Source organism: Adiantum capillus-veneris, chromosome 10, assembly GCF_014529385.1.
Source record: "Adiantum capillus-veneris isolate H3 chromosome 10, ASM1452938v2, whole genome shotgun sequence".
NCBI classification, from domain to species: domain Eukaryota; kingdom Viridiplantae; phylum Streptophyta; class Polypodiopsida; order Polypodiales; family Pteridaceae; genus Adiantum; species Adiantum capillus-veneris.
The window spans coordinates 53399934-53414914 of NC_140940.1; the positions used below are offsets into that span (position 1 = coordinate 53399934).

The 14981-nt window shown below is 47.2% G+C and overlaps 1 protein-coding gene across 1 annotated transcript in view; it reads left to right on the forward strand.

Moving 5' to 3' along the window:
• Nucleotides 1-14981, forward strand: part of NOF1 (U3 small nucleolar RNA-associated protein) — a 195449-nt gene that overhangs the window by 97820 nt on the left and 82648 nt on the right. Inside the window, exons 6-8 of the mRNA XM_086521310.1 lie at nt 14320-14443; nt 14517-14617; nt 14716-14823. Coding sequence (XP_086377436.1) covers nt 14320-14443; nt 14517-14617; nt 14716-14823 — 333 coding nt within the window. The remainder of the gene's footprint in view (nt 1-14319; nt 14444-14516; nt 14618-14715; nt 14824-14981) is intronic.

Consider the following 14981-nt stretch of genomic DNA (forward strand, 5'->3'; position numbering starts at 1 on the left):
CCAATCTAGAACACCTGCAATGCCAAACTCATGAACAAGACACACCTATGGAGAAGATAGATCATTGAGGTAGAGAGAGACAGGACATCTGAGAATGAGAGAGAGAAAGAGAGAGAGAGAGAGAGATATGGGAAAGGTTCTCCATGCTGATAACAATCTGCTCATACAAGTGACCAAGGGTGGTCCGGCATAGAACTGACATGCCCAATGGATAGACCCGAGGACACACAACTGCAGCTGCTACTGACACTGCCAACTGCTTCTGCACTCGAGACCACTGCCACGGTCTCGACATGGGCTAGGCTCCCCAACACAAGTCCATCTCCTGGAAAAGGAAGAACTGGAGAGAGAGACGAAGGACTCAAGGCTGCCGGTGTGGCTTCCCTTCAAAGGAAATAGAAATCTCTGCTCTCCCCTGCATCTAACTGCTATGCCCATTAAATAGGCTGCCTTGAGGGGAAGAAGTGAAAGGGGAGAACTTGCTGCCCCAGCCCCTAGAGAAGGAGCGCCTGCGACGAGTAGTACCCCTGGCTGCCAACGAACTCTTCTATGGCTGCCCAGCAGAAAACGCTAAGAGGCTCATGCGTGGGTCTCAGGCTTTGACCATTGGAAGGGTACAACAGCACTGGTCAGGCGGGTCAGTGGTTGAGCAACCTCGGCATACATACGGATGAATGTGCGATGATATCGTGTGTGGCCTACAAAGCTCTGAACACCTTTGGGATTGATGGGGGGAGGCAACCGCAAAATGGCTACTATCTTATCGGGGTCATGAGCTAAACCTTTAGCAAACACCAGATGGCCCAAAAGTGTACCTAAAATGGCATTTGTTAGGTATGAGTTTCAAGCGTGACTCTCTACACCGAAGGAAGACGACAGAGAGCTGAGCGAGGTGCTCCTCCAAATTCTCCATTGGGGTGGAACATTGAGCATCGAAGAAGGTTCAAAAATCATCCATGAATATGCGAAGATGATTAGTTAGGAGAGGATAAAAGATGAGATATATTGTGCGATTGAAAGAAGGGGGAGCGTTTTTCAGCTCAAAAGACATTCTAGTGTAAATGGAAAATATTTCATGGAGTCACAAAAGCAGTTTTGATATGATCAACAGGATGAATGCCCAGTTGATTGTATCCACTGAACCCGTCTATGAAACTGTAGAGGATGTGCCCAGCCACATCTTGAAGCACTCGCTTTGTGAAAGGTGTTGGAAAGCCATCTGGGATTGTTACCTTATACAACGCGCGGTAGTCGATGCACACGGATTTTATTGGATTGCTTTTTGGGAGCTGTTACCATTGGGGACAGCCACTCAGAATGCTCCACGGCCTCGATGATGCCTGCTTCTTGCATTGTCTCTAGCTCCATTTTGACAGCTTCTGCATACTTGGGGTTTTGTTTGTAAGCTCGGCCTCTGTCTGGCTTGACCCCTTCGACCAGAGGGATAGTGTGAAAGCCTAGTTCTGGTGGGATTTCTTCCAAATCTTTGTAAGACCAAACGAAAACATCTTTGAAAGAATGCATCAAAGAAACTACCTGGTCGAGGAGTGCCGTGTGATCCCATAACCAAGCTACTAAAAGAATGGGCTATGGGTTATTGGGATCTCCAAGGTTGACTTCCCTTACATGCTCTTGTGTCTGATGAATATTGAAATCAACATATTCTCCTTGTAACTATCCTTGTGGAAGCTCCTTAGAGGGGAGTTCATCAGACATAAAAGAGAACTTCGCCGTGGTCAGGGAGTCAGACACCGAGGAGGTTGACAACTGGGTAAATTCTTGTAAGGGAGATTTCTTACCTCATTTGTTTGGTTGGCTCACCAAGCCCATAGGCCTCGACAGTAGGAGCATTCGCAACACTTGTTTCTGGGCTAGGCAGCACACTTTGCTTGGCTACTGTAGGGACACTGGTAGATGAGGTATCCTTGGGCAAGGATTGATAGAAACCACATGGAAAGGCATAGACATGGTAGCTTCTAACCACTCAAGCAAGTCCTCTAGCCTATCGAGTGGGGTAGGTTGTGCCAGTTTGGGGTTGGACTCCAGCGACAAAGAGCTATGATGCACTACAAGACCATGCCTTCTTCAAGTCGAATGGGTGTCTTTGGGCAGCAAGGAGTGTGTATCCACATGGCATCATTGTCCCAATCATGTAGCGCTTTAGTGTGCCATAGCCATGGTTGATCAATGAGCAAGGTCAAACCACCCTTGACCTTAGGAAGGCGAACCACGATGAAATCCAAGTGGAATGTGAAGTCCTATATGTGCAGAGGCACCTTGTCTACCATGCCCAAGGGGTAGATAGTCCTCTGGTCGGCCAAAGTCACTGTGAATGGGGCGGGCCTAGTAGGTTGTAGACCCAGTGCCTGCATAGTGAACTTTGGCATCAGGTTGATGCTAGGTCCACCATTGACGATGACATCTGAGAATTGGCGCCCGAGAATAGAGTGAGCCGAGGACTCGCGTAGTCAGTGAGGGGAGTAGTGGAATATGAGATCATATAGGACTTTGAGGGATGCACTGGGAGGTGCTTGCCACTAGGCCCTGCTCTTGGATACAGAGACTGAATGACTGTAACGATGTCACTCTGAAGATTTGCATCTAACCAAAGCATGTTGTAGAGTGACACTAGTTGAAAGGTATTATTCAAGATAGTCTCTGTTGCAGAGTTGTCGCTGATGATCAGGGCCTTCTCTGGTACCTTGATCTGCTGCAGTCAGCCACTACCTTTAAGAAGGCCCCATCAATATTAAATAGCATGGAGGTCTGTTGGACTTTGACACTAGTCGATGGCTTGTCAGTTGCTAGAGATGGACTAGTTTGAGAGACTGGGGATAGTTGAGTTGGACCTTCTGGAAGACCGAGGCCAAGGGCAGCCCTTTGTGCCAAGTGAGGACACCAATTGGCTCCTCCACCTATTACAGCTTGCTCTGAGGGTTACCCCAACATTGAGCTTTGCTAGCTCCTGCTTGATCTGGTCTAAGGCCTTTTGATGTGGGGACTTCTCCTGTCGAAGAGAGGAGAACCTCTCCTCCTGAAGAGCTCGTTGTAATTTCAGTGCTTCGAGTTCCCTCCGTAAAGAAATCAACGGGTCAGATGCACTTTCCATGAGGACTGAGATAGACTCTACCTGGGGGGATTCCTTGAATAACCGCCTTGCCCCCTCGATTCTGGTAGCGGTAGCGACAAACTCCTCCAAAGTTGCTTTAGGTCGGAGAGTCTCCCGCAGATTCTGTTGAGACGTCTTTGGGGGGAGCTTGGCCACCAGAGACTTTGTTCTTGTCATTAGTTCTGCAAATGTCTCATCAAGTTGGAGCACCAAATTTGCCAACTCATCTAAGACTTTCTCTTGACAGTTACGTGGTCTGAAAGCTTCACAAAACTGTCGCCTCAGTGTTGCCCAAGTCTTAAAGTGGTTCTCTGCAAAGTGACTGTATCATTTGTCTGCTTGGCCATCTAAGGTGGACGGAAAGAGCACTAAGTAGGCATCTTCTCAGTCTCGGCCCAAACCTCTGCAGAGGGATACAAACCTCCGAGCGTGGTCGTCTGCATCCCAGTGGAGAGTCCTTTGAAAGTGGGAAATTTGATGTTCACCTTAGCAAGAACGCTTACTAGCTCCTTCATGGCTGCGTGCTCAGGAGCCTGTTGCTCCAGATTCTGCTGTAACATAGTTGGTGGAAAGTGTATTAAGGAAAGTGACCTGGGAGGTGAAGAACTGGTTGAGGGAGTGGAAGTAGATGCTTGGGAGGGTAGGTCCGTAGGGGTAGTGGGGCTGGTGGACTTCTACTGGGCATGAAAGGTTGGTGCTTTCTTTGGTAGTACTTCAAAGGGCTGAGTAGTGGGCTTTGTCGATCTTTAGATTGCCTCGATCTTTGGCAGTACCCTAAAAAAAAAAAGACTGCCAGGACAATACATCAACATAAGATTGCTCCCCATGGCCAACAACACTTGATTGGCTACCAATGCTCGACCAGCCAAAGAAAGATGCTGAGAGGACTAGTAGCAAAGCTTCCTACACATTGATTGCATAACAGGTGCAAATGGCTGCTCCGAAGTCAACATCCAAACTTACCTGAAACTCCAAGTAATTACAAGACTAACCAGGTCTCAACCAAGCAAAACCACCCACTGTACCCCATGTTGGCATGTCATTAGTCCCCACAAGAATGTCGAAAGACTTATGCGAGTTGATATGTGCAGCATTTGCCAAACAATATGCATCCACAGAGTGACGAGCTGCATCCAAAACACCTGTGGCATAGCGTAAAAACAGTAGTGTCATCAGCGTACTCCTAATCTACTAAATGGCTCATCTTCAACGGGCATGAGTAGACCTCTAATACCTTGCTGCTGTGCTCTGATGAAATCCGACATCGTCTCTGCCAGAAACAAGTACAGGTAAGCTGCCAGCGGGCATCCTGCGTGACTGAATGAGAGCTCTCAAACGAGCGTCCAACAAATCCTCCGATGGTCACTGCACTACTAGCTGACCTGCAAAGTGCCGAGACTCCTCGAATCCAAGCATCCGGAAAACCCATTGGAAATAGGATCCCTCAAGAAAACTCCAATCTATTGGGTCATAGGCATTCTCAGAATTGAGGAGGATCGCCAATGGCGTATGGAACGATCGAGCCCATGCTCTGTGTGTGTGTGTGTGTGTGGATAGAGACGCCACAGGAGTTGGGCACGAAGATGGCTTTCTATAGAGAGCATCTTCTCCACCTCACAGGAGATGGGTTTGTGATTCGACCCAGCTACATGGATACACATGTTTCATGGTTTGCGGTGTGCAACTGGTCAGATACGCACATCCTCACATCAGCTGGAGATTGAGACTGGTAGAGTCAGAGGGATACCAACAGACAACAAGATATGCCGCTTATGCTAGCTAGAGCCAAAGACAGAGCTACATTACGTATGTCATTGCACAATGTACTATGAGATTCGGGGCCGTTTCCACTGCTTATTTAGAGAGGGTTTTGGTTCTTTCTCTAGGGTCACGAGTTATGAGTATCAAAGATGTCTTGGGCTATATCTACTTGAGTTACACATATATAGAGACACTTTACTGGAGAGAGCTAGAGAGAGACAGTCGCAGAGACAAATTACAGATTTCTTTTCGCTAGATATGGAATAGCCAGAGGAGCAGCCATCATTGCAGAACTCGGCCCACGCTCATTCGACCATTACCGGCACTCTCACTCGACCGAGCACTAGAGCTACGAAGATCCAGACGGCCACAATTGAGGAGAGGGGCTACACAGCATCGATGGAGACTACATGAGAGGATTCGAGCCATACTCTCTCGATATCCAAAGTGCAGATGAGGATGGATTCTAGTAGTAGTAGTATTTTTGTTCTAGTCTTTTTGTACCCAGACATGGTATCAGATTCACAATTTTGTAACAGTTTGGTCTCATAGGTCATTTTGGCCTTTTGAAGACGTTAATATAACATTTCATTCTCTCTCTCTCTCTCTCTCTCTCTCTCTCTCTCTCTCTCTCTCTCTCTCTCTCTCTCTCTCTCTGTGCGCTCCTCTCCCCTGCTGCCCCCCGCGCTCCTTGCACCTCCCGCTCGCCTCCCCCCCCTGCTGCTGCTCTGTCGCGCCTTGACGTCTGCACGCTGCCCTAGCCTCTATTCTCTACGCGTAGCATGTGCCATCATTCCCTACGCGTAGTATGTCTACCCCCCTCTCCTACGCGTAGGATGTCTATCCTCTACGCGTAGGAAATTAATAATTTTTTTTTCTTTTCCTGCCCGCCCCCCTTCCCCCCACTCTATCTACCATAACCCCCCCCCCCCCCCCCCCCCCCCCCTTTCTCTCTCACTCTCCAATCTATAACTACCACTATCTCCCCTCGGCTGTACCGCCGCGCGCTCCACCACTCGTTGAGACCGCCGCTAGGGTGGGTGCACCTGTGCATCTAGCGACTCCCTTGCGGCCGACTCCCCCCCGCACGCCCAACGGCCTCACTCCCTTGCGGACGGCGATCTAGCACGAGGAAGACGAACGATAAAGCCGACCCCCTAGAGAATGCCATTCAAAAATGTAAAGAAGAAATGACGGAGACCATTACCAAAATGAACCGCAATCGACCCAAGAGGAAGAGATCGCATCACTCAAGAAAGAACTCGCCGAAGCCCGATCAAGAAACACACTGGAAGAGGGTGAACTGCAACCCTCGGTAATCGAAGAAATCAACACGATCAAGGAACAAGTATGGGCCATCAAAGAGGGAGAAGAACAGCACAAAGAAATGACGACTTCTTGGGTGGATGTTCTTACCAAAACCCAACTGAAGGTGGACGAAGCCGAGAAATGGATCAAGGTGGCCAAGAAAGGAAAAGACAAGGAGATAACGCCCACGTCCACACCAAACAACATCATTAACCAGACACTAGAGGAGGAGCAGAGGAGAAGGGTGCGCGCTTTATATGTGAGCATTTGCGGTCTTAAAGACAAAGGCAATGTGGACGAAGAAGTAAAAGAACTCACAGCCTTGATGGGGATTCATGAGCCGACACACACAAGGGCATGGAGAGTGGGCAACATAAAGAAAAATGGAGGCAGTGGAGAAACCTACAAAGAAAGAGCACTCATCCTCCGTTTTCCCTCCATGGAGGCAAAGAAGTCATTCTTGAAGAAAAGACCAAACCTTAAAGAGACTCGCATCTTTCTCGGGGATGATCTCACCCTCTCGCAGATCGCTCATATGCAGGAAGTAATGCCGGAGATTAGAGTGGCAAGGGGAAAAGGCAAGATCGCTTTTTACCGAGACGGAAAAGTGGTAATACTTGAGTGACGCTCCACATGACGGTGCGAGTCTTATGGGACCACACTCAAAGTAGCTGCCTGGAACTGCAATGAATCTATGCGTCTTGATGTGGGTGCTTTTGAGGATAGCTTTACTGGAAGAGACATCATCTTCTACTCTGAGACACACCAGGCCCCTGGGCAATCCATGCCTCACATCAGTGGATACAGGTGGGAGACAGCCTACAGACAGGAGACACGCTCAGAGCACAGAGGGCGGGGCTCGGGAGGAGTGGCAGTGTTATTTAGAGAGGATCTGCAGCCACTGATACATATAGCCCGCAGCGACGAGCAGGCTAGGTACATGTGGGTGAGACTGAAAGTAGAGACAGGCAGATACCTCTATCTAGCTATTTGTTACTTCCCCCCGAGTACATCAGTTTATGCACCACCCAAAGGACAGTCTCCTTTCTCTATTTTGGATGATGACATATGGGAGTTCTCTAGGGACGGTGACATTGTCATCCTCGGGGACTTCAATGCTAGGACTGCCCATCACCAAGCAGTGTTTTATGATACTTCAGAGGAAATGCTAAGAGAGATAGATGTGGCAAAAACGGGCCTTTCCAGACTACCACACGATATGGAACATACTGAGTATGGGCGACACCTGATAGACATGGGCACTGCACATGGATTGGCCATCTTGAACGGCCTACAGAGATTTCCTGCTGCGGGAGGTTTTACATGCTTCTCACATAGACATGGAGCCAGCACGGTGGACTATGTCATGGCACAACCGAACCTCATCTCTAGTATCCAGGATCTCACAGTTGGGCCTAGATCAATCGGGGTGGCAGTGGATCATGCTCCGGTGTCAATGACCATCTCCTTCCAGTTCAGTGTAGCACACAGGCCACGAGTAGCAGCCCCTACTCGCTACACATTCACAAGGGAGACGGACTCTGTATACATGGACGGAATCTACAGACACCTATGCACTGAAGACCCGGGGCGACCTCTGGAGGAGCTAACTACTATACTGACACAGACATTACATGAGGCAGCAGCAGAAGCATACCCACACACCCAGCCTGAGCAGAGCCGCCGATCTGGGAGCATGCCTCAGAACAGTTGGTACGATGAGGAGTGCCGCCAGACTAGAGCCAGACTTCAAAGGGAGGTGCTGTTGGGGGACATCACTCACAGACAGTCACAGATGAACTTCCGACGCCTGGTGCGGCGGAAGAAGAGGGCTTTTTTGGCTCGACTTGAGCAGGATCTATATCAGCAATTCTTGAGTCAGGACTCGCGCGAGGCGTGGAGGCTCTTTCATGAGCAGTCCCCCCCGCTATTTCCTCCACAGAGACCTGGGGTCAGTACACATCATCTCTGTACACAGTACCTAGACAGCCGCCCCTCCCCAACCCCCCTGATCCATGCCCACACACATGTGTCTTTTTCACCGCTTACATGGTGAAAAAAGCTATTGACAAGATGAAGACTAGGAGAGCATATGATCATGAGGGCCTAGTCGCCGAGCATTTCATGCATGCCAAAGACTTACTAGCAGAGCTTCTAGCAGTTATGTTTAACCGTGCCATGTGTGAGGGCCTACTGGACACTTGGAGCATATTTACGATCGTACCTATCTTCAAATCAGGAGACCCCATGGAGCCCGGGAACTATCGCACTATTATGATTGGGCACACACTAGCAAGATTGTATGCATCCATTCTTGAGCAACAGCTGAGTAGATGCCAGATTGGCAGCGAGGGAAGGACTGCGGGCAACTGGGCAGGCAGGGTTCAGGAGAGGCTTCTCTACTCTTGACCACATCTTGACACTTAGGGCCATCATCGAGGAAGGTAGATCTCATAGGAGACAGATCTACTGTAGCTTTGTGGACTTCCGCAAAGCTTTTGACACAGTACCCAGAGCTAGATTGATGCGCAGATTACAGGAAATGGGAGTATCCACAGAGCTCATTTGGGGGATCATGCCATTATACAGATCAGTAGTAGGGCATGTACGCACCCCGGAGGGACTCTCAATACCGGTTCACTCCACTATTGGGGTGAAGCAGGGTTGCCCGCTCTCTCCTACTCTTTTCGGTATGTACATGGATGAGGTTTCTGACTACATTGATAGGGACGGGGATAAAGGTGCACAGTTGGCAGGGACATGGATTCCACTTTTGTTATATGCGGACGATATTGTGTTGATCTCCGAATCCCCAGAGGGAATGCAACGCCAATTGGATGCTTTGCATACGTTTGCCCACGAAAGTCTGTCAACCTTGGTAAAACCAAGGTTATGGTGTTTAATACCACTCCACAGTGGATCAGGAGATCAACACCTACATTCACATACGGCCAGGAGACTGTGGAGTACACAGACGCTTACACTTACCTTGGAGTGGTTTTTACTGGACCCACATTCTCACTCAGAAGAGCAGCAGAGAGACCAGATTGACTAGAGCCCACGCAACATTTGGTAGATTAGAGAGGATGTGTTCACAGGTTCAGTTTCAGGAACCCCGGACGAAGCTCTGGCTTTTTGACACCCTGGTGGCCTCAGCATTGCTCTATGGGGCTGAGATATGGGGACCTTCATTGGATCACCACGGGAGGCCGGGTCGCACAGATGGATGGGGGAACATGGAGAAACCTCTCGTCTCTATGATCTCGCGGCTCATTAGAGCCAAGGCATTAGTACCACGGGCCATTATCTGAGCAGAGCTGGCGGCCCCCCCACTAGTGGTAGAGGCGCTCACCAGATCAGTCTCCTTCATAAACCGCACATGGGAACTTCCCAGAGACAGATATGCTCGCATAGCACTTGAGTCCTCTCGACAGTTAGCCATACAAGGAGATACAACATGCTGGTATGGGGAGATGGCATCATGGTTTCAGGTGCATGGGTTCAACATAGACAGGCTGCCACCATTGCAGTACTCATTGGATGCACCATCTCTCATTCTTACACAGTCGGAGATCACCAAGCTCATCTGCCAAGACCTGACCCAGCTAGACACCAGGAGGACATGGATACAACCAGCACAAGAACTGGGCACGAAGATGGCTTTCTACAGAGACCACCTTCTCCAGCTTACGGAAGATGGTTTTGTGATGAGACCCAGATACATGGATACCCACCTGTCTCATGGGATACGGTGTGCTATTGGCCAGTTACGCACATCGTCTCACTAGCTGCGGATTGAAACCGGGAGATACAGCGGAGTACCAGCAGAGGCCAGGACATGCCCCTTGTGTGACATGGAACCTGAGACAGAGCTGCATTACACATGCCGCTGCCCCGTCTACTACGAGATACGAGGCCGCTTCCATTGCTTGTTCAGAGAGGGTTTTGGACCACTCTCAAGAGTAATGGGATACGAAGATCAAAGATGCCTGGGTTTGTTCTTGCTCGAGCTCCGCAGACACAGAGAGAGCTTGATGAATGGCGAGGCTAACCAGTCTCAAAGACGGATTACAGACTTCTTCAGAGCAGACACGGGACAGCCGCAAGAGCCACTCCCACAGCAGAGCTCCCCCTGTCTCACACTAGAGGCACACTGATTGACCGAGCGATTGAACTGGGGAAATCCAGGCGCCCACGATTGCGCAAGACTACACAGCATCGACGGAGGCTACGTCAAAAGATTCAGAGCACGCTGGCCAGGCATGCACCACGCCTGGTCAGACTACTAACCATGGAGGAAATTGATGAGATTTGCCAACGACCGATGCTAGATCTTTTGTGATTCAGCTATCCCAACTAGCCGCCCATTTTTGCTTAGTTTTCGGCTTAGCTCACATCGACCAATCTAGAATCCCATAATATATATCTTTGTTTTGTACTGTTGATTAGGTTATTTTGTTACTTTGACTTTGTATCAGATCCACCACCTTGTAACTTTATGGTCTCATAGGTCACTATGGCCTTTTGAAGACGTTAATATAACATTTCATTTCATTTCATTTCATTTCTCTATCTCTCTCTCTAGATGACTCTGATGGAGAAGAGGAGCTACACAGTTTCGAAGGAGGCTACAGCAAAGGATTGGAGCCATACTCTTTCGCCGTCTAGAGTGCAGATGAAGATGGATCTCTATGAAGATGGATCTCTACTCCCCTCCCATATTGTCTTCACATTGTACTACTTAGTTTAGGATCCCGCAGTATTTATATTTTGTTATCCTAGTTTAATTTATTTTGTTAATCTGACTTTGTATCAGATACACCGCATTGTAACTTTCTGGTCTCATAGGTCACTTTGGCCTTTTGACGAAGTTAATATAACATTTCATTTCATTTCATTTCTCTCTCTCTCTCTCTCTCTCTCTCTCTCTCTCTCTCTCTCTCTCTCTCTTTCATTTAATATAACCAAAGTTATGGTGTTTAACACCACACCACAGTGGGTTAGGAGATCGGCACCTACATTTGCATATGGCGAGGATACAGTAGAGTACACAGATGCATACACATAGCTTGGTGTGGTATTTACAGGACCGAAGTTTACTCTTAAGAAAGTAGCGGATGCTAGATTGTCCAGAGCCTCTGCGGCCTTGGGAGGGTTGGAGAGGATGTGTTCACAAGTGTAGTTTCAGGAACCACGAACAAAACTTTGGCTCTTTGATACTGTGGTGGCTTCAACTATGCTGTATGGGGTCCAGATTTGGGGACCATTTGTGGATCAGGATAATTGGAAGTCAATGGATAGACCTTTGGTATCTATGATTTCCCGAATGATTAGAGCCAAGGCCTCCGTACCACACGCGATTAGCCGAGCGGAACTAGCTTCCCCTCCAATAGAAATTGAAGCTCTTACGAGATCAATGTCCTTCATACATGGTTTATGGGATACAAATAATTGCTGATATACTAGATTGGCCCTCGAATCCTCTCGACAATTAGCAATGAAAGGAGATACATCATGCTGGTATGCGCAACTGTCCTCGTGGTTTCACAGACACAGGTTCAGTATGGAAAGATTACCCCCTTTCCAATACTCTCTTGAGGCTCCATCACTGGCAATCACACGAGCAAAGATTAATAAAATCATCCGCCAGGATCTTATACAGTTGGACACTAAGAGGACATGGGTAGACCCTACACAAGAATTGGGCACGAAGATGGCCGACTACAAAGAAAACTTCCTACAGCTATCTGAAGACGGCTTTGTGATTCGCCCGAGCTACATGGATACCCACCTGTCTCATGGTTTGAGATGTGCTATTGGTCAGATTCGTACATCCTCACACCAGTTGGAAATTGAATTTGGCAGATTTAGGGGAATCCCACCTGAGAGCAGAATTTGCAAGTTATGCGGAATGGAGCCGGAGACAGAATTACACTACATATGCCACTGCACCGTATACTATGAGAGACGTGGGCATTTCCATTGCCTGTTTAAAGAAGGCTTTGGACCTCTAGATAGAGTCATGCAATACCAAGATCAAAGGTGCTTAGGCCTGTACCTACTGGAACTACATCGGCACAGGGATAATCTAATGAGAAGACAAAGAGCACTACAGCCTTAGAGGCAGATCACAGATTTCTTCGGATCGAGAGAAGCAGGAATGGAAGGAGAAGCGAGAGGCCAGCAGCGAGCACAAAGGAGTACCCACATTCATACCAAAGGCACCCTCATTGACAGGGTGATTGAGCTTAGGAAATCGAGACGACCACGACCGAGATGCAGAAGCACACTTCACCGGAGGAGACTACAACGAAGGATTAGAAGCATTCTAGCCAGACACCTAGAATGCTCCTAAGAAGTTTATCTAATACTTTGTATTTAGTTTTTCGCATTTATTTTCACATTTTCACACTTTTCAGACATTGTAACAGACTCACCACTTTTGTATCAGTTTGGTCGCATAGGTCATTCTGGCCTTTTGAAGATGTTAATATAACATTTCATTTCATTTCATTTCTCTCTCTCTCTCTCTCTTTTTCTCTCTCTCTCTCGGTCCTTTCTCTAGGGTCATGAGTTATGAGGATCAGAGATGTCTTGGGCTATATCTACTTGAGTTACTTAGATATAGAGACATTTTACTTGGGAGAGATAGAGAGAGACAGTCCCAACGACAGATTACAGATTTCTTTTCACTAGATATGGGACAGGCAGAAGAGCAGCATCACTGCAGAGCTCGGCCCCCACTCATTGGACCAGTATTGGCACTCTCATCGACCGAGCACTAGAGCTACGGAGATCCAGACAGCCACGATTGAGGATAGGGGCTACAGAACATCGACGGAGACTACACATAGGATTCGAGCCATACTCTCTCGACATCGAGAGTGTAGATGAGGATGGATTATAGTAGTAGTATCTTTGTTCTAGTTCTTTTGTACGCAGACAAGCTATTAGATTTACCATTTTGTAACAGATTGGTCTCATAGGTCATTTTGGCCTTTTTTAGACGTTAATATAACATTTCATTTCATTTCTCTCTCTCTCTCTCTTACCAGCTGGCTCTTTATTGGGTCTCTCATTTGTCACATTTTAGCATTTGTTACCTTAAGTCTTTTATTTTATATATTGGACATTGGATCAAAGATGATGACGTAATTCTTTGGTCTCATACGCCTTTTAGGCTTTTTGTAGCCATAAATAAACATTTCACTTCATTTCATACCCCTAGGCCTAGAGCTCCATCCATCCCTTTTGTCACTACCTCCCTCACAACCCTCATCTCATAGTTTAGGATTTTCTAGAGTAGCACTTTTATTTTGTAACTTTTCCATTTTGCTGGATATTTAAAGGGCATGCTCATGTACTTGATTTGTCTCATAGGCTGACTTCTTACCTCCCTTTTGTCACTACCTCCCTCCCCACCTACATTGACACCACCTTCATCTCACAGCTTAAGATTTTGTAGAGTAGCACTTTTATTTTGTACCTTTTTCCATTTTGCTGGATACCCAAAGGGCTTGCTCATGTACGATTTGTCTCATAGGCCGACTTCGTAGGTTTTCTTCTTTTGTACACAGAATTACAATCAAAATGCATTCACTATAACCGATAATAATCCACACTCCACAAAATTGCGAGCAACCACTTTACTAACACTGTGTGATATGTACAACTGGAGATGCAACATTGCAATGGAAGAGGGTAGAAAACTTGCAATCTCTTGCGTAAAGATCCTCTCTGAACTGAGCAAATAACAGGCATTCCCAGAGCTGAACAGGAGACAGAGTTGTACGGTAGAGGAGAAGTCCCCCACACACACTACGCTCTCTCTCACACTCACCTCTACAAACACACAGACTCTCTCGCAAGTTCTTCAGCTTTTGAAGCGTGTGATTACCCAGATCAACATTGGTTTATGGCTTTAAGTTACTTTGTAGCTACACTGTCAAGGACATATGCGTGTAAATAAAGTGGCATATTTTCACCTTATGCATTCGCCATAGCTAGTGGCCATAAATTCCGTCTTTGATCATCCCATATATTTAGCCCAACGATGCTTGCTCTTTCTTTGCAAATGTCGCTACTGTATCAATATATGGGTACTCAGAGCTTATGTTTGGTTGCTTATTCTGTTGACACAGGAAGACAGAAATCTTTTGAGTTATGGCGTTAAACTGCGACTGAAAAAGAGCTGGATAGCAAGTCATAGGGGCTTGCTCTGGGGGGACTTTCAATCCAATCACCAATGCCAATTCTTCAGTCTTTGTATGACGTTTTGTGAAGGATTCGTAACATTCAACTCCATCTCAAGTTTCATGTCTAATGTTGTACCTACCAGGTAACAGTTACCGGGATATTTTATATTCAAAGAGGCCATCTTTTTATGGTAATGGAGACATTCAAGATCAAGAAATAATGGATGCTTACCTCTTGCATGTGGTAGGTCTAATAATGGATGGGTACCTCTTGCATGTGGTAGCTTTGTTGTAAACTAAGGTATATTTTTGCTTCTGAGATATAATGGAGGTGTGTGGCAGCTGAACCATGTGCTCAAAACTAGGGATCTTGTAACAAAGAATAATGAGAAAAAAGTTGCTGCAAGTGATCGAGAGGCCCCAAGAGATCAAGGCTTCACAAGGCCCAAGGTTGTTTTTCAGATTTGGAACTACATTGCTTGCCAAGTGATATTGTTCTTCATTCGTTTGCAACGTGCATGCATGTCTTGTCCTTTACCTATGGGCTTTTCACAAGGTATACAGAGATCAATGATGTAAATCATCCTAAAATGACATGTAAAGGACCT